This window comes from Petaurus breviceps, unplaced genomic scaffold (assembly GCF_028583685.1).
Source record: "Petaurus breviceps papuanus isolate PSGF00001 unplaced genomic scaffold, PetGlider_PUasm1.0 90808, whole genome shotgun sequence".
Classification (NCBI taxonomy): domain Eukaryota; kingdom Metazoa; phylum Chordata; class Mammalia; order Diprotodontia; family Petauridae; genus Petaurus; species Petaurus breviceps.
Genome location: NW_027187349.1, coordinates 13086900 through 13110653, shown reverse-complemented (window position 1 = coordinate 13110653; position 23754 = coordinate 13086900). Strand labels below are relative to the sequence as shown.

The window sequence follows — 23754 nt, the reverse complement described above, 5'->3', positions numbered from 1 at the left end:
TGTTTTTGAAGGATACCAGAGGAAAAAGGTAAAGAACCATTGACTAATTTATAACGCTATGAGGACAATGACAGCAGACCAATACATTTTAATTTCTTCATTACAGAAATTTGAGAGCAGCAGCACTGATAAGAGATTTTTTTACTAGAGATCTTATTAAGAGTAATGTAAATATGAGGCAAATTAAAGCAATACTCCAAAAATATTAGCGAAAAATTTTCTTAAGATCAAAGACCACAGATGTTGTGCAATACCCAGTGCTTTAAGTTAACTTCTGTTAGATCATCAAAAATGAAGAGACAGCCCTCTAAGAAATGAGCAACTACAAATCAAATTACATACACGTATCTGACCACTTTCATTATTATTTGGAAGGAAAGTAATGATAAATGTCAAAATTAGGAATGTTTTAAAGTTATAAATAGCAGTTTTATGATCAGAGATAAAAATACTGGAACTACAGCAACAGAAGAGTTACATTCACCATATTTATCTAATCATCAATCTAATGATAATCTATTTTCTTATGTTAAGAATCTAGTTAATTCAAAGGGGCAATGTCCACTACAAGGAGAAAAATAAGAATGCACACCTAGAATAAATTTAGGAAATTACATGCTGGAACATTAGCATCATTAATAGCCACACAGAATTTGTTTTTAAAAGAAGCTGTTGAAAGTTACATATTTATTAATCATTCTTAAATAACTTTAATAAACAAAATTCATAGCAAAAACTGGGCTATATTTAAGAATTTATTTAAGAATCCTACAAACGCCTAAAATTAACTTTTAGGATATGTGTAGATGGAAATTTGGATTCAGTTTACTGGATATATTATGTTCCAAATGAAAAAGAAAAAAATAGCCTGAAATAGAAAATGATGTGTATGTATAGGTATACATACATGCCCAGCTAGACCACAGTGCATAAATATCACCTATACATAGTGCAAACTATCCTCTAACAGCTAGTACTATATTGGGCCAAACAAAGCAGCCCAATTAGGTGAACTGGAGTTAGAATCAAAGGACAAAGTGGTATGTGAAAGATCCACAGTCTTAGCTGTCTCATCTCACTATAGCATAAGACAAATAAAATAATATTGAACAAAAATATCAAAGTAGTCCAGGAAATAGAACTATCAATATTTTTCTTCTTATCTCACTGAAGAAACAAAATACCTTGAATTTAATTGAATTCTAGAATTTTCACACTGTTTTAAATTTGATAAGAATAACTGGCTTTTGTTCTTAGGCTTCTGAAAAGTTACGAGTAGGACTAGAGCCCTAAATGGGAAAAAAGACAAGCAAAAACTGAACGGGCTTTCTGTTCCTACCTCAAATAAAATCTGTTTATTGATTTCTACAAACTCCTGTCTTTTAAATATTATGGCCAACCAATAAGTTCTCTGTTAAATACCAAGTTAAGGACTTGTAAAATTTCAACATCACTATAAATTCTAAACATAATTGTGTTTGGAAAACAAGTCCCCTATGGTTCCCACCAATTCTTGTGACTTCCCAGACCAAAACTCTTTCCTAGGGACCACTGCACTCCCCTGTATGTATTCTCTCCCCTTATTAGAACATAAACTCACTGAAAACAGGGCATAGACAATTTGTATTTCCACTCCCAGTTTCCTGCATAGTGCTTAGCTCCAAAGAAAGACATAATGTTTTTACATTCTTTCATTTGTTCAATGCCAGCAAAAGTTGGTAAAAGAAGGCTTTTCTTCTTTTTTGCTTACTCAAAAGAAGGGTGAAAAGAATAGTTCAGGAACTTGAAAATAAAAACATCTAATTTGCTGATATGAATAACTAATACTTGCTAAGTATTTTTTTGTTTTGTTCCTCAAACTTTCCAAATTAATTTCACTGGGTTAATCACTATAACCTGTGTTCTTTGCACTAGCTTTATAAAAATAAAGATTCAATGTGATAAGCATTAACAACCTATGATACACCAGTCTTTTTCTTTTAACTAGCTTCTGTACTATATGTTCACAGAGATTAAGAGGGTTAATAGAGAGATAGATCCCAGATACGCACACCCAAAGGATTTTTCCCCTTTACCCTGGTTCTTCTTTCGGCCTCTAGGCGCTGCATAATTAACATGGTGTCTACATCATCGTCTTCCTCATCCTCATCATCTTCATCCTTCTGCTTTGATTCTTGGAGTCTCTTCTGGAACTGCCACTCTAACATGAGTTTTCGCAAACGGTCATTTTCTTCTGCTGTGCGATCTGGTTTGTTTTGAAGATCCTGAATCTCTTTACTTAGCATGTCTACAATGTGCATTTGCTGCTGCTTCTCCAGCTTTTCCTTGGCATCCCGTTTCCATGGGTCAGGGGACAAGCTATCACTAGAGGAAAGCTCCTCTTTGCTGATTGTGATATACTGCAAATCTCTCCGTTCAATTGTCCGTGGCTGCTGCTGGGGCTGCAACTCCCGGATGACTGTTTCTTGGGGTCTCTGTAACGTAGATGGCTTTTCTGGCTTTATCTGCTGGACAGGTACAGGAGCAAGCTGCGTGGGATTCAGGGGCTGAGTGCGCATTTGACCCAACTTTCTTTCCTGTTCTCGTCTCTTCCTCTCTCTTTCTTCCTCTAAACGAGCTTTTTCCTTTTCATACCATCGCTGGTGTTCCTCTCTCTTTTTACGTTCTGCAGCTGCTGCTGGCGCAGACTGAGGTCCTATCTGGTGCAGAGGAGGAGGAGGAGGCAGAGGTAAATCCATTGGAACCCCATCAAAGTCAGCTGCGTAGTGCACGGGAGGAGGGGGAGGAGGAGGAGGAAGGTCTGTTCGAATAGGCTGAGAAATAGCCACCGAGGCTGGCTGAAGAGCTGTTGGTGTTTTCCAACGGCCAGGGCCACTTTTGGTTAAAGTAGAAGCTGGGGTAACGGACTTAGAAGAATGGTTCAGGAATTCTTGGCTGGATGTGCTAGATTCCACAGAAGAGCTCTGATTTATCCACATGTCACTATCAGACTTTCGATCTAAATAGTCCGAATCTTTGTGATGACACTCTGGTTGGTAAACTTGATCATCTCTCAATTCTTCTTGGGAACGAGTAACACGCTGGAAAAAAAAAAGTCATAATGCATTTTTTTAAAAAAGAGTTAAAAACAGATCTAGTTATATCCATGTGAAAATAGTTTCTATATGGTCTCTAATGACCTGACAATATATAACATTCTAAGTGTGAATTCTACTTCTACAACTATTTAATACATGTAGTATGAACATGCACTTGATTAATAACTAAATTCAAATGGAAAATAAAGATGCTGTCACTTTCTCACTATGCTTTTAGGAAAAAAAAATCATAAATTTTATATATATAAAACAATGTTTATGAAAAAGATCAATAAATTATAAAGTTCTCTGTAATAAAATCTCCTACTAAGTTTTTTAAAGTTAATCTTTAATCACCTTTATACCTATTTTCAGAGAACATAAAAAATCCATGGGTTTCTAAATCTCATGAACCATATCAATTCTAATAGTTAGATACAATGCAATGAAAAAGGTTAAAATGCATGGAAATATTTTGCAGTTTTCCAACCTAGGCAGACAAGGAAACAAACACAAAGCCACTCAGCTATTTTCCTACTGTTTGAAATGACCTTTAATGCCTTTTGCTCTCAACCAATTACTTTCCTAAAGGAAAGGAATATACTGGCAGAAGCAGCCAAGTGCATTGCTTTATTATTATTATTATTCTAGTCTCCAAAGAAGAGACAGAAAATTAAATCCCAATGAAAGGTTTCATAATCAGAAACAACAACAATTTCCCCACCTCAATTGATGAATGAGGAAATGGGGATATAGATTTACTAAAGAAGTAACAATCATTTCTACTTTTCTTGAAAGAGCTAGAAAATGCTAGAACCAGTAACTTGAAAAATCTGAATGCCTATTACCCAATTAAGCCCTCTAATCCCTCAGTTATGCCAGAAACTGTCCTTGCTACTGTTTATATAATAGCATATACAGCAGCTGTCCTAAAGTATTTAAAATTAAAGGAAATAATACATTTAAAGTGGCTTATACATTTGTAATAGGGCAGTTTGCTTATCTAACCTTTCTCCTCTACCTGTGTTCTGCCTTCATGTTTTCCCTCCTCAAACGTTTTTTCCTCTGGTGCTAAAAATTCCAATATGATAAACAAACAAAAAAAACCCCAAACCAAAGAAAAACTATTTCAAGCATACTTCAACTCTTCAATGGTCATCAATCTTATCCATAAGAAAACGCCTTCCCAATGGTACAAATCACAAGCCACCCAATATCCCATTTCATGCAATTCTTGTCCATATGCTCTCATAAATCCATGGGGAGTTGGAGGAAAAAGAAGGGGAGAATCTTATCATAAATGTGATGAAAGATTTCCTTTAGATTAATACATTATGTGTGTATCAGTGCAGCACCTGGTTTGACAATCTATTTGTTATGCCTAATTCTTGCCACAAGAGAGGCCACCTCTTTTCCAATTCCATGTTGTTTTGTTATGTTCTTTCTTTTGTGCAGTTCTTCATTTGTAATATGCAAATTACCAAAATATATTTATATTTTCTACAGCCACCTCTTTGAATAACCCACTATTTTGATTCTTTGGAAACCATGACTTTTGAATTCTGCAGCTAACCATATGGTATCAATGAAAGAACAATGGTTTTTGTTTCAGGTAGAAGTTCAAGGCTCGGGGAGGCTAGGTGGCACAGTGAGTAGAGTGACAGCCCCGGAGTCAGGAGGACCTGAGTTCGAGTCTGGCCTCAAACACTTAACACAAAAAAACTAGCCGTGTGACCTTGGGCAAGTTACTTAACCCAAATGCCCTCAAAAAAAAAAAAAAAAAGGAAAAATAAATAAAGATTTAGCAATTCTCCAAATGTGATCTAGCTTGTTGTACCTTCCTCCCATCAATTTTGGGCCCATTCCATCATTCTTTTGCAGTAATTTTCCTCAGATAAGTACTGAAAACAAACTCTAGAGGTTGTTCATCCAACCACATATCCCGAGCAGGTCGTTAAGTTAATTGTAGACCTCATTTAGGAGGTCTGAAATGTCTCAGGATTTGGTACAATCACCGTATCATCTATAGGACCTCTACATCTAGAGGGAAGAATCAGAATTCTAGGTCAGATAGTACTTAGGCCTACTCTCTACTGTTGTTCTAGACAGCTTGATGTTATCATAAAGGGTTATGGGTAGAACAGGTCTTGCCAAGTTGAAGAAAATATGAAAGAAATTTCTTTCCTATGGGAAATCTATACATTTTTCACAATGAAAGAAGTGCTTGTAGTAGTTGCTATCATCAATAATCTGGTAATAATTTACCTCTTTTTCTCAGCACAACTCAATCCACCTGTTCCACAGCTGTTGGGCTTCAGTGACTCTACCTTGCATACCTCCATTAATTTCCCAACTCTGTACATCTCCACTAATCTTGTCCATAACCCTTACTAGATTTCTTTTTCATCAAAGAGTATAAAATGTAGAATTCTGTTTCATGAGATTTTCCCTGATGAACTGAAGTAATAAAACAAACCATAATTAAATTAGAAACTGCTTTACTCTGGGTTAGCTCCTCAATAAAGCCCATCTCTCTTCAAATTGTAATCTCTGTTGGACATTTTTTATGAGTGTATGGAATAATTTTGTTGGCAAGCTCACAAATCTCAATTTTATACTTCATTTGCCATTAAGAATAATTTAGATTTATATAGTGCTTTAAGATGTGCAAAGTGCTTTATATATTATTTCATTTAATATTAACACTCAGAGATTAAAAAGAGGTGACCACCCCCATTTCTCCCAGGCTGGAAGTTTATAGGCTTCTCATAGGACTGATTCTACTCTCAATTAGCACAGAAATCTAGGTCTGCTCTTCCTGATGTAGGTCAGTAGGTTCCTCTTTAGGGAACTCGGTGAGCCCCTCACATCAAGAGGCTCACCACATTAATACAGAAATAAGTGCAGAAATCAGACTGCCATAATCCACTATAGCTCAGAACTCTTTAAAAAAATTTTTTATAGGGGCAGCTAGGTGGCACAGTGAATAGAACACCAGCCCTGGAGTCAGGAGGACCTGAGTTCAAATCCAGCCTCAGACACTGAACCCTTACTAGCCGTGTGACCTTGGGCTAGTCACTTAACCTCAACTGCCCTGCCTTCCCCCCTCAAAGAAAGATTATATTTTTAGTTTTCGATATTCACTTTGATAAGATTTTGAGTTCCAATTTTTTCCTAATCTTTCCCTTCCCTCTTCCCCAAGACAGCATGCAATCTGAAATAGGCTATACATGTAACTCATATTAAAACATATTTCCACATTAGTCATGTTGTAAAAAAAGAATGAGAACAAAAAGGAAAAACTACAAGAGAGTAAAAAACCAAAAAGAAAAAATGGTATGCTTCAATCTGCATTCAGACTCCATAGTTCTTTCTCTAGAAAGCTTCCATCATGAATCTTTTGGAATTGTCTTAGATCACTGTAGCTCAGAACCTTGAGCTCAATGGTACCCAACAGCCTCAGTCTCCCTGGTAGCTGGGATTACAGGCTTGTGTCATAAATCGCCATATCCAACCTGAAAAGCCTTTAAGACAACATTTTGTGATACCTGGAGTTTTGTCACATTCAGATAATCTATCAACAAAAGCAAAACACTTAAGCAAAACATTTGTGTCAGACATTCTATTAGGTACTGAGGATATACAGAAATTAAACAGTTCTTACCTTTAAGAAACTTACATTCGATCAGGGAAGACAGTATATACATATATAAATATATACAAAAAGCTGGATAATTTTGGGTGGAAATATACTAGAAACTGGGGGTGGGGGAGGAATTAGGAAAGGCTTCATGTACATGACATGTCACTTGAACTAAGCTCTTCAGGAGAGTAGGAATTCTAAGGTGAGGCAGAGTGCATTTCAGACATAACAGATGATCAATACAAAGGCAGAGACTAGAAATGGAGTATCATTTCTAAGAAACATTGAGAAGGCCAATTTGGCTGGATCATAGAGTATATGAAGGGAAGTAATGTATACAAAGGTTGGAAAGGCAGACAGGAACCATACTATCAAGGGCTTTAAATGGCAGAGGAGCTTGTATTAGATCCTGGGGTGATAGGAAACCACTGGAGTTCACTAAGCAAGAGAATGAGATGAACAGATCAAGGACTTCTGGCACTTGTGAGGAAGATATATTGGCATTTTTGTGCTCTGCCAGCTAGGTAATTTCTCCATTCACATCGCTCTGAGGACTCTGTGTCCAACATGTTCCAAGACCCAGACAAAGAACTCCTCACGTGGCTCTTCCTGCTGGTGTCACGTCCCAATTACACATATGAGGTATGGTCCTGATTTGGGTTTGCTATCATGACCCAGTGCCTCCTGGTGGCTCTCCTCTCACTTGTGGGCTTCATCCAATTGACCATCTGGGCCAAAAGGAAGCATCACAGCTACCTGAAGGAGTTCTGGGATTACCCCCAACTACGCTCTCCCATTATCCCTCTCCTTCTCTCAACTGCCCTCTTGGAGTGGCCTCTCTCCTTTGGGATTATTATTTGGCAGCTTCTCAGCCCCTGATTTTGTGCCCCAGACTCCTACCCCACCCTCCCCTTCTCCCCCCAACACTGACCCAGGGTCAGTTCAGCTCTTACATGGGCAGAGGGCTTGGCCCTCCCCTCTTTTCCTGACTCAAACATAACATAGGCACTGTACGAAGGATACCAGTCTTAGAAGGTCTTGTTTTCTGGCTACAGGAATAAAACATATTCTAATTCTAAAAAAAAAAAAAAAGTCTGAAGCTTGAAACATTATCACCTCACCCCTGGGTGAGCAAAGCCCAACTTTAACATAAGGTTCAAAGTCAAGAAATAGGCTGGGAAAATGAGCAAACAAAAAAGAATTTGACCATAAAAAGTGTACAGTGGCAGGGAAGACCAAGATACAAAATCAGAAGAAGACAACAATGTGAAAACAGCTACAACTGAAGTCTCAAGAAAAATGCAAATCTGACACAAGCCCAACAAGAATTTCTAGAAAAGTTAAAGAAAGAGATAGATGTGATAGAGGAAAAATTGAGAAAAGATATGAGAATGATGCAAGTAAATTAAGGATAGAGTAATAGGTTAAAATCTAATAAACTCTGGGGGCAGTTAGGTGGTACAGTGAATAGAGCACCAGCCCTGGAGTCAGGAGAACCTGTGTTCAAATCTGTCCTCAGACACTTAACACTTACTAGCCATGTGACCCTGGGCAAGTCACTTAACCCCAACTGCCCTGTGTTTCCTCCTCCAAAAACAGAGGAAAAAAAAACAACTAATAAACTTTATTAAAGATAAATGTGAAACCTAACTCTTAAGATAAAAAAAAAAGATCACCTCCTTAAGTACAATATGGAGAAAGCAGGGCCAGATAACAATTTGTCTGAAAAAGAGTTTTTTGTTGACATAAAGTTTGATATGACTCATCAGTGTGAGATTACAGCCAAGAAAGGAGTGTAATCTTAGGCTACTTTGAGAGATAGGTAAAATTCAGAGATGACAGACTACACAGAAGGTCTTCAGGCAAAAAGTGGATGAATCCTTACTTAGTATGTTGTAATTTGAACTATTTCTCAAGAAAAGAGTAGACTAGCTGGCTAGTCATATATTATACTATAAATAATCAATTTCTCATTTCACTTTGTTCTGCTGTAGAGCAGCATTCCTTAAACCATACTCTGTAGAACCCCAGTGTTCAAAAGAACACAAGTAAGAGTTCTGAAAAGGAAATTTAAAGCTTGTGACATTTTTACTTCTCAAATATTAACAGTGATTACCTATTATTTACTCAATATTTAAGTGAAGTACACTTTGTGCCAAGCAAAAAGGTACAATTTACTACAGTTTGGTATAATAAAGTTGGGCTTGGCAGACTTGGTGAATGTATTCCTTATTCTTTCTTTCTGTTTTATTTTTGGTTACAAGGGATGGCTTGCTGGGACAAGGAAGGATATATTCAGAAATGAAGGTGTAAAAACAAAAGAAAGCAATAAAAGCAAAGCATTTTATGAGTGGAATCAAGAGAAATGTAGGCTTACAAATCTCCTTCTGACAGTCACAAGCGACATACACAGACGTCATGAAGAACATCTTTGAGCTATAGCTACTTCAACTCTAAACTGGAGCTAATACTAAATACATTATTCTAACTGGATATGTTGAAAAATCTGTTGGAAGAATCAGGTGAGATAATGAGTGTAAAATGCTTTGCAAACTTGACAGGTTTGTTATATCCCATATAGTATTTAATACTATCAGGTAAATAACTGATTTTGCTTTTAAAAAAATTTCCCCAATACACTTTATCGCTAGGATTATGTTTCATATCACCAAAAAACAAATTAAAGTTTTTTACCAACCTATTTGCAAGTCCTAAAATATCTTACAGCAAAATAAGCTCTAGAAAGTTAGTTGAATAATTCATTTCCAACCTGAATTATGACACTGGAATGATTATTATCTGTCTGGATCTGTTGTTTTTCATCATAATTGGCCCACTGATTCTGAACAGGAACCATACGATCCTGTGATTTAGAAGCTGGGAATGTAAAGTACTCTCTGGTATATGTTTGAGTTGGGATAGGATAAGCTTCAGGTCTTGGTGGTGGGGTCTGCTCCTGTAAAAAGCACAAAACATAAAGCAAAAGTATACATGTAGCCATTTTCACAAAGAAGATTTTTCTAATTATCTTTAGAAACATTTTTCATCCTAGAGATATGAAAATATCTCAGAACAATAAAATTTACCTTAACATTACAGCATGGAATCCTAAAATTTAAAATTTTAAAGCTAAAGATCAAAGTGCTCAAAATTTGATAGTCATTTGATTATAGAAAAATACTATGTAAATAATGATACTTAATATTAAATTATAATTTTAAAAAATTGCTTGACAACTAGCAATCAGTATTCCCAACCAAATTTAAGAATAAGAGATATTGTTTGACTTCTTCCTTCTGACCTCTGTACAGAGATTTCCCGTAGAAACAGATGTTATCTTAGCTGATGTTCCAGTGGCATATGTATTTTTCCCTCCAGGACTAGGAGGTTGATCTGTTGGGGGTAGTTAGAAAAAAGAGAGTCTCAATATATTCATACATTTAAATCTTCATATTCAATAAGCAAACTGTTAATAGGGACTCATAAAGAAGGGAGTACAGGTTGAATGCAATATCATTAGGACTGTCGAAAGCCAGGCAGCCAATCAATCTTATGAAGAATGACAACACATAACTTGAAATGCTGACATAGGCCTAAATTCCACTTAAGCAGATGTCCATAGCACTGACACTGGTGCTATAAGGTAGGCACTTCATAATGACAACATAAACTTTTGGAAGGGTCCTCAAAGTTTATTCCAAACCATGACTCCTTTGGTTCTTTCCTACATGGAGCATTAACCCTCTAATCAAAGTTCCACATAACTTTAATGTATTTCTGGCAAATTTTTCAGGGTAGAGCTATCCATGTAATATTTCCAATTTAATTTACATACTTTAAAACATTATTTTGACCTATATTTATGTATAAGCACACAAAAGAACAAACACTGAATTCCTAGATGGAGTTAAAAAAACAAGCTTAATTTGTCTTACTTGCTACATTAGGGCTAGACCGGTGATCAGCTCTGTTCTTCATTAGCCTGTCATCTCCTGGGAGCTTCTTTGGTTCACTATACTCTGTCCAAGGCAGCTGAGGACTTTCAGGTGATCCATTTTGTGCTGAATTATTATATAGCTCAAAACCTTCACTCTTTGGTCGGGGTTTACCTGAGCCTCGTCGATCTGAAACTAACAAAAAAAGGCATTTAAATAGCAATCTTTCCTTTTTATCTTAAAGATTCTCCTTAAAATGTTTTGCATGATTCCACATAAAAAATTTTTCTTAGCTTCTGAAAAGGGAAATCATTTTTTCAACTAGTTAAAAAAAAATTGGGGGAGGCAGGGTAGGTTTAGGCTGTTGAAAAAAGATAGTTATGCTGACTAACGCAGCTAAACAGAGCTTCCATTGGAGGGTGGGGACCATTAGGAATCTAAACCTAGAGGGGTTAGACTTCAATGGCATGGGGAAATCTCACTGTGGAAACTCCTTCCACTAAAGTAGATAAGGAACTTTTAAGTTATATTCTTAAGAGAGATGCCTAAAGAACTGGAGTGTGACAGTCTATTGTAAAGCTGGTGTAACTGGGTTTGACACCAGGTCTTTCTGTACCCAAAGTAAGCCCTCTACTATACCGAGTTTTCTCTCTGGCTTTTCACATAGAATATAGAATCTTTCAATAGCCTCAACAAAGTTTTAAAAAATGCTGACAATCATTTTATCTGTTGTCACTTAGAATAAAGTCATTTTTCTAGACAGTCAAATGGAACATAAGGCATAGTCAGACATTTAATTTAAAATTTTAGGAAAGTAAATTTTGAAAGTCTGAAAAAATGGTTCAGCAAAAGGTGTAACTCCCATAACTACATGCCCTCAAAAAGAAAGGATTCCAAACGAATGAACAAAAATCTTTTTATCCTTAATTCAACTGAGATATGGTATGTTCTGGGGTTGAGAAAAATAATAATTCACACATATATATTCACATTTTAAGGCATGCAGCCTTTTCTTCCTATAGACCTCATGCTGTAGTTATATAAAACCACTGAGATGAGCAAGCTGGAGTTCTGAAAAGTTTGAGTGAATGGCCCAAGTCTGAGAGTTCTGAGCCCCAAGAGCATCACAGGTCCACATATAGGGTCTGCCCTCAAACTGGAAGACTAAGAGTAAAATGGAATCAGCTATGGTTTACCCTAGAATTATTCATGTATACCCATACCTGTGAGTGCTTTCATTGTAAAGAGTTTCCATGGTGGAGGAAATAGAAGTTGCCTTCTACCTGATATTCCTATTGTCAATAAGTCTATAGAAAAGGATCTTATTATCACGAGTGACGAACCTGATAGATGATAAATGCCACAAGAACTTTGTTTGGGATATTTTCTTGGAAATTTTGCTCCAATATTGGGGCAGAAACAGATAGGAAACCTGATTCTTTAGGATCAAAACTGTATCTGCATATGCCAAGATTCCCTTGGTATCAGACACCTAGGCACTGATACATCTTGGAGCTTGTCTGAGAGAAACATTATAGATGCCCTAATATTACAATGATCTAAAAGCAATTTCCTTCCCTTTTCTATTTAGCCAGTTTCCCTCAAAAGAATGTAAGATTCTTAAGGGCACATATTGTTTCATTTTTGCCTTTGTATTCCTAGTACTTGACACATGTAGGTGCTTAATAAGCACCTAATTGATTAATTATTCAAAGCCAGGTAGTCTGACTCTAACTCCAGCATTTTTCCCACTAAGCCTCTCAGAAAAGCTATGTGAATAAAAAGGCTAATACGGCTGTTTAATTAAATAATACTACTTTATAAGATAGCTTATTATACTTTTGGACGGCTTAAAGCAACAGAAAATATTTCCTTACAGACAGCTTTAAGCAACAGAAAATACTTCCTCATAATTTCTACTTGCTGGTTCTAATTATGCCCACCTAAAAATATACAGAAGAAGTGTAATCGCTCTTTCCACATGGCAGTCTTTCAAAAATTTGAAGAAACCAAAACAAACTGCTATTCAAAAATTTGAGGAGCTAGCAATAACCTTCACATGGGTATAGAGGAAAGGCTTCATAGACACTGTAATATCTGAAGGAAGCCTAGGAAATCTAAACAAATGGAAATGTTGAAAGTGGGAATGGAGCTCTAAACTAAGTACAGTAGTTTGAGAACACAAAATGGACAGTACTGAGATTGGATTCATAGATCACATTAAGGGGAATAGTAGGCTGCACAAATAGTAGAAAGTGATGAACTGAACCTTGAATGACAGGGTGAAGAATTGAACATTTTGAAATGTGGAGAAACCTGGGTATTAAGATAACAAGAAAAATGTGGGAAATAGACTAGGGAAGAGTTAGACAAGAGGCAGGAAGAATCATAAGGAGGCTATTATAACAGTCTAATTGGGAAGGAAAATATCTTGAAGAAGGTTGGTTGCAATGGGAATGAAAAAGAGCTGAAGAGAAGGGGGCAGGGGAATGAAGGGAAAGAGAAAGAAAGAGCCAAGTCTTTCCATGACTACCTATGCAACTGATGGGATATGTGGGTTTGGAGACAATATCCAGGGCATTTCCCTGATAACTATCCCAAAAAGGAAATAGAGAGGTACATTTGGCATGACATGTTCTTAATGAGTCCTATTAACTATCAATCATCACCATGTTCTTTCCTAATCCCTCATATAATGCCACCTGCAAAGCAGGTGATCTATATACCATTTACTGGTTTTTTGTTTATGGACTCTTGGAGATTCTGATTATTTGCATGTCTCCAGTCATCTGATACCTCTTCCAATTTACACAATTCCTTAAACATTACTGTTAGTAATTCAGGTCATGTCTGTAAATTCTTTCAGAGTCTGAAATGAAATGAATGTAGAAAACTCCCAAATAGTTATGAAGAGTTGGACAGGACTGAAAAACGACGGAACAACCAGGGCAGCTAGGAGGTGGAGTGGAGAGAGTGCCGGCCTAGAGTCAGGAAGGCCTGAATTCAAATCTGACCTAATTCTGAACCCAAGTCATTCATTTATGGTATCTGTCCAATGTATGTGTACACGAGTATGTAAACTATACAGACTGTCTAGCTCTGCAAATTATCCTCCAACTGCGTATCATAATATGATAGTAGGTATTCTTCATCTACTTGCTTTTCCTGTGTAGAACTATTGACCCAAACTCTTGAATAGTTGTGAATTTCTAAGAGGCTTTTACATAGTGTTATGAAGCTTCTCCTCAGTGTTACCTAGAACAGACTCACCATCTAAAGGCATTCCCTATTCCATTTGGATTCTATGCTGGATATCCTCTCTCCAGGAATTATTATGTACATGAATGGCAAAGGTCAAAAGAACAAGAGAGCATTACAAACCAGAAGATCAGGAAGTCTTTGCAGAAGAGGTGGTACTTGTGTGGACATTTAAGGGGTAAGATCTCAACTGAGATAGGGAACTGAAGCGCTCAAAGAATGACTGTGTGAGAAAGGTAACTGCAGGGTAACTGCAGGAAAACTGCAGGGCATGCACAAGGTATAGCAAATAATCCAGTCTGACAAGAACACGTAAAACGATCTAATGAACAATTGGATAAAAGCCTATTTTTTAAAAACCATCTACACTTATTCCAAGGAAACATCACATACAATGGAAAACACATACCATTTTCCATGACTAATTCTCACCTCTTTGCATCATGGGAGAAGGCTGGTTGAGCAGAGTGGCCAGGCCGTGGTAAATTGCTCCTTGTTTTGCAACTTCTAATGTCACCACAGAACCTGTTCTTGTCATGAGCTCTGCTGCTCTGGATGAGAACAATGGAAGTGGAAAAACTTAAAATCTGTCAATACTGTGATATCTGAAGAATATGCCCAATGGCTAACAGAAGTACTAAACAGGTACATCTACTTTTCCCAAGTGATTCCTTATGCTTTTTGCTCATATGAATAGCCAATTACTCATTCTTTTTTTCAAAGTGAATTATGAAAGAATGGGCTACCATTAAAAATTTGCTTATAATTTGATTAACTAGATTTTTTTACTTCAAGGAAACTATGCCAGCTTCAAAAATACATTTCTAATTATTTAGAAGAGTCTATTATATTAGAAACATTAAATTAAGGATACAGAATACTACAAAGAATACCTTCAAGAATGGTCTCATGAACATACTTTTGTGCAAAATGTCAAAGTTAATAATAAATTAAAAAAAAAGTAATACCTTTCTTGGGACAGTCCTACTAAACTCCGCCCATCCACACTAAGCAGTTGATCACCTGCAGCCAGACGCCCATCCTATTTGCAAGTTTTAGAAAAGTCAGGAAAAGAGGGAAGGAAAGTGAAAATCTTATTTAATGTTTCAAACAACTATGCAAATGGCAACTACATTTGATAAATAGTTCCAAATAACGTGTTTTTAATTAGGAAAACTTCTAACATCCTGGAAATTTTCTAAATTAAAAATTTTACTAACCACATCTGCAGCACCTCCTTTTACAACAGACTTCACATAAATTCCAAGCTTATCTTGACCCGCGCCCTATGGAAAGAGACAATATACAGTGTGTTTAAAAATGTTATGTTTAGAAGTAGATTTAGAATACTTAAAATCTAAAGCTTCTAAATGTTAAATGAAGATTTGAAATAAAAGTCTTCTTTCCATAGCATAAAAATCCTTACTCTGCAAAACCAAAATAAGTAGCAGGCACAAAATCTTTCTATCTAACATTTTAAAACTGAGCAGCAACACTTTAAATATAGGTCAATTAATAATGTTGACAATTTAAAAAATGCTCTGAAATGTTCAATAGTGGAAAAAACACAGGGTCTAGGGGCCAATGGCCTATCTATGAATCACAACACTGCCAATTAATAACGACTTTGTGACCTCTAAGAACTTCAGTTTTCTCACTGTTAAAATTTAGATACTACTTCTACAATGTAATCCAAAGGGTTACTGTGAGCAAAATAATTTGTAAACTGTACAGTATTGAAGATGAGTTGAAGAAATGAAAGCTATTATGATTCCAGGAAGATATTTAGAAACTATGAAGTATATATGAATCTCCTTTTTAATTATTTAACCTGAAAATACCTTCACTTGTATTACTATTGTGCAGGGTTATCCTAATCTCCTACAACTGCTAATGTTCTCCTTTCTCCTACAAAAGTATCTCGTTTATGTATTTTATATACTTATACAAGTTATAAGATGTTTTACCAGCTAAACAAAAGTTACTTGAGGATAGGTACTACTTTTTTCTGTGTATCAGTATGAACTAAAACAAGCATGTGGAATTTAGTAAGAAAATAATTATATCCCCTGAAATACAGCACACAACTAGTACCCAGCTACAAATATTCAGAGCTATAGTCCAAAGCCAGTTCATAAAGGCTAGGGAGAATAAATTGTTATACTGTCAGGATGAACATTTATTCACAACTTGGAAATCAGAAAACAGCTACAAAGATTTATTGTTTTGTTGATTGTTCAGACTAAATGTGATGGAAAAAATGTTAATACTGCAGATTAAACTTAAAGAATATCCTATGCACATGCTTTAGTCAGTTGTTAAACATTTACCAGAACAAGCATGCTAAGATTCAATTGTCTTTTGCGCAAATAAAGAAATACAGGGAGATAAATGTGGGTACTCATTATGTTCTTCTGATTAACATAACTTTTACATAATCCATAAAATTCCACTTTCATGGCAAATAACAATTTCATATTATTTATTAAAACCACTTATATAGTAATCTAGTTTGTTTTCAGACTTCCATTTATTGAATCCTATGCAGCTAACAGGAAAAACAAAGACCAGTTCACACTTATCCAGAAAGTTAGTCATATGTAAATATGCATATTTCTAAAGCCAAAGTCACTAAACCTCACTGAGCCAGTTTCTTCATTTGGTTTAAAAAAAAAAAGAGTGGCAGACTAGCTGACTTTAAAGATCCTTTCTACCTCTAAATCTTTAATCTTATGGTAGAAAAAGATGTTATATGTTTGTTGTCATTCAGTCATTTTAGTCAGACCAGCATGACCACATTTGGGGTTTTCTTGAGAAAGATAATGGAGTGTTTTGTTATTTACTTCTCCAGCTCATTTTATAGATGAGGAATTGGGGCAAAGTGGGTTAAGTGACTTGCCTAGGGTCACACAGCTAGTAAGTATTTGAGGCTGGATCTGAACTCAGGTCTTCCTGACTCCAGGCCTGGCACTCTATCCACTGCCCCTCCCCACATACATATACATGTATGTAAACATACAGACTTCAATATTTCAAAGAGCTATGCTTAAGTTCTTGTATGTTCTCCCTCCACTGAGTCACACTACAATCTCTCTATAGCTGACTAGATGCTTTTTGACAGGAGTCACCAGGCTATTGGCATTATATAAATTCGAATTAAGAACTTTCATATTAATAATATAATTAATTTCATCTGAGTTATAAATGATCACATCTATATTATATGTGGCAGCTACAACCTACAAATAAACTCCTATACATGAGTCACGGCACACAAATGCTCAACAGATATCTGTCAAGAGCACGAAGGGTGGATGCTCCTGTTATTCCTTAGGCACATTACAATTACTTCAAAGGCTGTGCTACAAAATTCTTACAGAATTTTTAAAAAGGAAACATAAATTTAATTTAAATAATAAATTCATGTTATAATGAATAGGAGAAACATTCTAAAGTAAACCTTCCCATATTCGTATCACAGAACACGTGAAATTTAAAAGACTGTTATAGACCAATTATGCCACATATTTTTGAAACAAATAAGAGGTGCTTTACTTAAAATTGAGTCTTATATTGACATTTATTAAAATAAAAATAATAGAATATTCAATTATTTTCAGTAATTGCAAGTGTCTGTTTCATTTCGGATCTTGAAATTTAAATATAATAACAGATTTTGTGACTCTAAATTACCAGTGATTTAGATCAGTATTACCGAAAACTGAATTTACTCATATCACTCAACATGGAGAAGTGATTCCTAACCTTCAGGCTTAAACCACAGCAATTACCCAGTGAGTAGATCCAGTTTTTAGACCATCTTTGCAGTCAAATGAAATTGAAAGATTTTCTTCCTTTTCCCCAAGAGCTAAAACAGCACTTTGTCCTTATTTTATGCATATGTATCATTTTCTATTATAGTTATTAATGTACATTTATAGAATCTCAGAATAGGTAAAGACCTGTTATATGCTCCTGATAAGATAGCAAATTCACAAGCACAAGTACAACATTTTTCTTAGTTTCCATTCATTTTCTACATTCATAAAAGAAAACCTTTAAATTATAATTTCTTTGGAGAATAAGGATGAAAATCATGAAGGATGAAAGAAATAGGTAGAGATCTGCAATGATGCGGAGTACCCACGTTGATGAGATCAGACTCACTCAAGCAATAAAGCATTTAACTTAATAAGTGGTTGCTTGCAAAGGAATAAGTAATTAGAGTACAATTAAACCTCCCAAACCTCTGAACTGATTTCTGAGTTTAGAGATAACTACAAAGGACAACTTCAAAATTTCCATTATATGTACTTTTCGATTTAGACAAGATCTCAGGATAAAATTTGTATTAAATTATAAACAAAGGGACTGGTAATTTCCCAGAACTAGGCAATTACACAATTTAACTTATAAATTACATAAATAATGTCAGAAATCTAGTCAATATAGAAGTTTTAGACAAAGTACTTTTACAAGGACGTGGCAAAGTCATAGAAATCATGACATTTATGTCACTGTGTTAAACACAGTATCTGTGTATTTTATTACATTTTAAAACATTATTAAGGGATTAAATGTATTTTCCTCTTCTACTCCTTTTCTCTTGACTTACTGAAAACCATAAATTTTGATCATTAGTTATGGTCAGTACTGAGAAGCATTTCCTTATTTTGCATGATCCATGTTTATTGGTACAGATGGCATCTATAGCTTAATACAGTTCTTGTCTATATACAGCTTCTTGTCTATACCCTGGCATAAATCCTCTACAGACTTAATGCCTATATGACAGATTTCTTCTAAGTCTTTTAATATTCCATGGACACTGGTAGACATCTATCAATTATTCCCTCTTCCTATTACATGACTGGTAAAATTAAAATAAATTTAAAATAAAATTAAAATAAAAGATATTACATATTTTTTTCTGATCATACCATCTAATGATAGCTTTTCTGAAATTTCTTGCATGCATCACTGGCAATGTAGTTACATCTATAAAGCACATTCTCCATAGCTACTCGAGTCATAGGCAATTTAGATAATTAGTTATGCTCTTCAAAGTTTTTAAAAAATTTTTCCCTTTTGGTACTTGTCAGCTATCAGCACTGTGCCAGTATTCAGCCTTAGGAGTTTACCACATGCCTTGGGCAAAATTCTCAAGCAACTCAAATTTTAGATATGCTGTCCCAGAGCCTCATGGGCCACTCTAACTACCAATGGACTGACAGGATCAGAAGGATTTGGGGCCTCTCACAAGTGGTACCAGGGAGTGATTCTTTTGTACGCAGAATTTCCAGCACATCAACACAGAAGGGGAATTTTGTGCCATTCACTCACTGTTAAGAGTGGGACTGCAATTAGCTCTAACTTAAGAGGCAGTATGGTACTGTAGTTAGAGAGCTGTCCTTAGACACAAGAAGACCTCACACTTCGACACATACTGACCAACCGTGTGACCCTGGACAATTAATTTAACCTCTTAGTACCCCCAAGAAACTTTTAAAATGATAGAAAAGGGTGCCAATCTGAAATGAGTTTCCTTATAAGGCAGTTCCCTAGACCAATGAAATTCTAAGTATTGTCCTGAACTCTACTTACATTTCTTATCCATGCCAAATATGCCATCTCTTGCCAAACCTTGCAATTTGTACTTTGCCAATATCTTTTACATCAAACCCTTTCTCTTTACTCATATAACTACCACGCACTGACCACTTTTCACCTAGAATATTACAAAGATCTCCTAATAAGTCTCTCTGCTCCCTATTCCACTCCATGTTCCAGTTACAAAACTGATTTTACTTAAGCACAATTCTGACCATAATACTTCCCTGTTAATAAACTCCACTGGCTCCATATGGTCTCTAGGAAGAAGTACAGAATATTCCAAAGTCTTAGTGCAGTTTTAAAGCTTAAAAATACAAATATCTTTGGTTTTTAAAACCCTTCACAACCAAGTCCTAATTGATCTTTCCCTTCAGCATTCAACTCTACAGGGGGCCCAAAGAAGCCTTCTCTTTCTTACTCATAGGTGACAATCAATTTCCCATCTCAACATAGCTGTTCCTCATGCCTGGAATGTACTCCCAACTCAATCAGTCAATAAACATTTACTTTTTTCTCCTTTCATATCATAGAATTCTCCAGTTTCTTCAAGATGAAGTTCAAGCACCACCTTGATTCCCCACACTGCCAAGTAGTCTCCCCTCTACCGGCCTTGTGTTTAACTCCCTTGCATTTATTTTGTGTAAGTATATCTATGTTCTGTATATATTTATGTTCCCCAATAGAACGCATGCTCCCTGAAAGTATTCTTTGTATTGTATCTTGAGTGACTGATACTGCTAGTCAGTTAATAAATCCCTCGAGTTAGTGATCATGTTGTTCCTTTGATTCATCATACAATATTATTTCTGAAGAGGACCTGCATTTTTCACAGATTTCACTAAATAAACTACACTAGTAGTTTCACAAATGCCCTTTACCTTGCTTTGTTGTATCCATCTAAGGTACTTGTCAAAGATAAATGGTATGATATGAATTTCTCTCTCTCTCTCCTGGGCTTTCCTTGCCACTATGACTCATTCTTCTGTTTTCCCTGTATAAGGTTATCCCTTTTACATCACACAGGTTAGGGGCATTGGCACCCCCTCAATCTGGAAAATCCATGTAAAATTTTTTTGGACCTCTCTAAGTACCAGAGAAGAAGCCTGAATTATTATGGCAATAAAAAATAAAATATGTTGATATTATGCAAAACTATATATTGTATACACACACAACAACAACAACCCCCCCCCCCAAGTCCTCGGTCTGGCAGCCAAGGTTTTCCACAAAATACTGCATATGCACTCCCTCCCCGCCCCCTATCCATCAGTCTTCTTACAACCTACACTCCAATACACCCTGTGATCCAATGACATTTGTCTCCTTGAAAATGAAACTACCAACTCTGAGCATTTTCATTAGATGAATTCCATTTCTGGAATTCTCTTCATCTTCATTTCTGCCTCTTAGTTTCTTTGGCTTCCTTTAAGCCTCAGCTAAAGTCCCACCTTTTGCAAGAATCCTTTCTCAGCCTTCCTTAAATTTAAGTGTCTTCCCACTGAAACTACCAAGTAATTATATTATTAAATATGTTAAGATATGAATTGCTGTATTATTAATTAGTGTATATATTAGTTATTTTGAGAGATACAGCAAGTGAGCAAGAGCAAGAGCTAGTGCTGGAACACCCTCACTTGTTTGTATGCTGTCTTATCTATGTCTGTGAGCTCCTTGAAAGCTCTGGGGAAGGGGAAAATAATATCTAAGAAGACAGCACTTTTGAGGGCCCCAAGTAATGAAGGGCTTTGATGCCAAATTATATATTTGATCCTGGAGTCACTGGAGTTGACTGAGAGTTGACATAGTTCTACACTTTAGGAAGATCAATTTGATTGCTATGGGAAAGATGTACTGAAGTAGGAAGAGACTTGAAGCAGGGTGACCCATCGGTGGGCTAATGTCTAGGCATTCATAATTATCTCACTTGATTCTCACAATATTCCTATGAGAAAAGTACTCTTATAATACCAATTTTTACATCTGAGGCAAAAAGAGAGTGACTGACTTGTCCAGGGGTCACCCAGGGTCACCCAGCTACAGTGTCTGAGATCTGGTCTTCTTGATTTCTAGATTCTAGTGTTCCATCCACTGCTTCATCAGCTGCCTCTAACACCGAGAGGTTAAAATGACTTGTCCTGAGGCACAGATGATACAGCTATATTAAATACAGACACAAACACCATTGTCAATTTAACCTACTACATATCTTGAACGCAAATCTGCCAAAAACCATCATTTTAACCTAAGCATTCCAGTATATGAACAAGACCTAGTAAGTGTCAAGTTTAATAAATTTAATCTGAAAGAAATTCTATCAAAGAATTTTGAAAAATATTAATTTCTTATAGAATGGGAATTAAAAAGTAATTAAAGACAGCTAGGTGGCACAGTGGGTGGAGCATGAGGCAAAGAATCAGGAAGGCTTGTTTAAATCCAGCTTCAGATACTTAGTTGCTACGTGACCCTGGGTCTATCACTACTGTCTCAATTTCCTCAACTTTAAATAGAGGATAATTAACAATGCCTGTCTCCCAAGGTTGTTGTGAGGACCAAATGAAATATTGGTAATAGTGCTTAGCACAGTGTGTGGCACATAGTATGCATTAAGTAAAATGAGAAAAAACTCAGAATTGTTCATAAAGATGCCTCAATAGGCTTTAAAAAAAAAGTACAACATATAAATGGTATTCTTCAACACCTATACCATCTTACATAACCTGAATCATCAGGAAAACTAACTGTTGAATGTACCATCATGTCTAATATATGATACCCAATGATTTTTTTGGTTCATATTTAGCATCACTTATTTGAATGGGCATTTATTTAAATGTAAAAATAAACTTCCTCCCTTCCCAATCTCTTCAAAAAATAATTTCCCTTTTATGAGATTTTATACTAACTTTATCTCAAGGTAAAATTATCCATGCTCTAACAACTTGCCTTTAGAATACTTAAGAACAAAACATATAAAAAAAATTGCCATTTATCCTGAATTACCACACATCAATAAAAAAAATGTTCTGAATGTTTACTAGTAGCTTATTGTTCAAATAAAGATTTTAAAATATTAAATTAGAATAATCAAAGTCCTTCCTCCAGCGTGTTCTATGGAAGACAAAACTCTGGGATTCTACTCTTTAGTTAACATCTATATGGAAGGTTCTTAATTAACCCTTTTGTTTGTCATGGATCCCTCCCTTCTGGCAATCCCGTAAAACTTATGAACTTGTTCTCAGAATAATATTTTAAATGCATAAGATACATAGGGTTACAAAGCAATCAAATGATACTGAAGTATAGTTGTATGTATGTATGTATAAAATATACATAATAAACACATATATTGTTAAAGCATATATATATGTATATGTGTGTATTTTAAAGTTCATGGACCACAAATTAAGAATCAATGGTCTAGCTTAACTATATCAATACTCTACCTACCACAGAGAAATAATGAACAAACTTGTGATGCTGTGATCAAACAAATCCATTATCAGAAATATACCTTTACATAGAGTTTGATGAAATTCATATAGCAATATATATCTATACCTACATCGGTTTGATCTTATAATGACCCAAGCTCTGTTTTCTGAATATGGACACCTGAAAGTTGATACAGACAAAATGTTTATACTATTTTACTTCTGGAAAGGGTAAAAACAGTTTTTCTTTAAAATCAGTATTCCATAAGAGGCAATACTGATGAGAACTCCCTTTACTGACACAGATTGTAAATCCTCTAATTCACTTACTAGTTGGCTGGTCTTCAAGAGGTTCTACAATCAAAAAAAAAATCACTATCTTGTAACTAACATTATCAATGGGTCTCTCCAAACTAGTATCAGTTTGATTGTTCCATGGACACCAAAAAAAAAAAAAATTACATATAGCTCCTTTACTGAGGTCACTGACAAAGCAAGATAGGACCTATGAGATTATGTGTTCTACTGAAGTATTTTTTGAGATTTTAGGATTGAAATCAAGAGGTAGCATCAGACAATAAAATGACAATATACTCGCAAGTTTTCAAAAGGCAAATTGTTTAAATGTCAAATCTCAATAACGTCTCATAGAAGACCTTTAGATAATAAACTTTTTCACAATATCCATTCAATCTTATTTTTAATTGATCCAAATGTTAGATGAATAAGTTGCACATTTTAAAATGCATCATTTTGGACTTTATGACTGAAAAATAGGTTGCGAGTATCTTAATAAA

At 35.5% G+C, this 23754-nt stretch overlaps 1 protein-coding gene across 21 annotated transcripts in view; it reads right to left on the bottom strand.

The window, feature by feature from the left end:
- AFDN (afadin, adherens junction formation factor) overlaps positions 1-23754 on the bottom strand; it is a 183421-nt gene that overhangs the window by 21876 nt on the left and 137791 nt on the right. For all 21 annotated transcript variants that reach the window (XM_069070432.1, XM_069070429.1, XM_069070434.1 and 18 more), the window contains 7 exons: positions 15134-15199; positions 14882-14955; positions 14346-14464; positions 10656-10850; positions 10022-10113; positions 9491-9676; positions 2076-3080 (listed from right to left, as the gene is read on the bottom strand). In XM_069070432.1, coding sequence (XP_068926533.1) covers positions 2076-3080; positions 9491-9676; positions 10022-10113; positions 10656-10850; positions 14346-14464; positions 14882-14955; positions 15134-15199 — 1737 coding nt within the window. The remainder of the gene's footprint in view (positions 1-2075; positions 3081-9490; positions 9677-10021; positions 10114-10655; positions 10851-14345; positions 14465-14881; positions 14956-15133; positions 15200-23754) is intronic.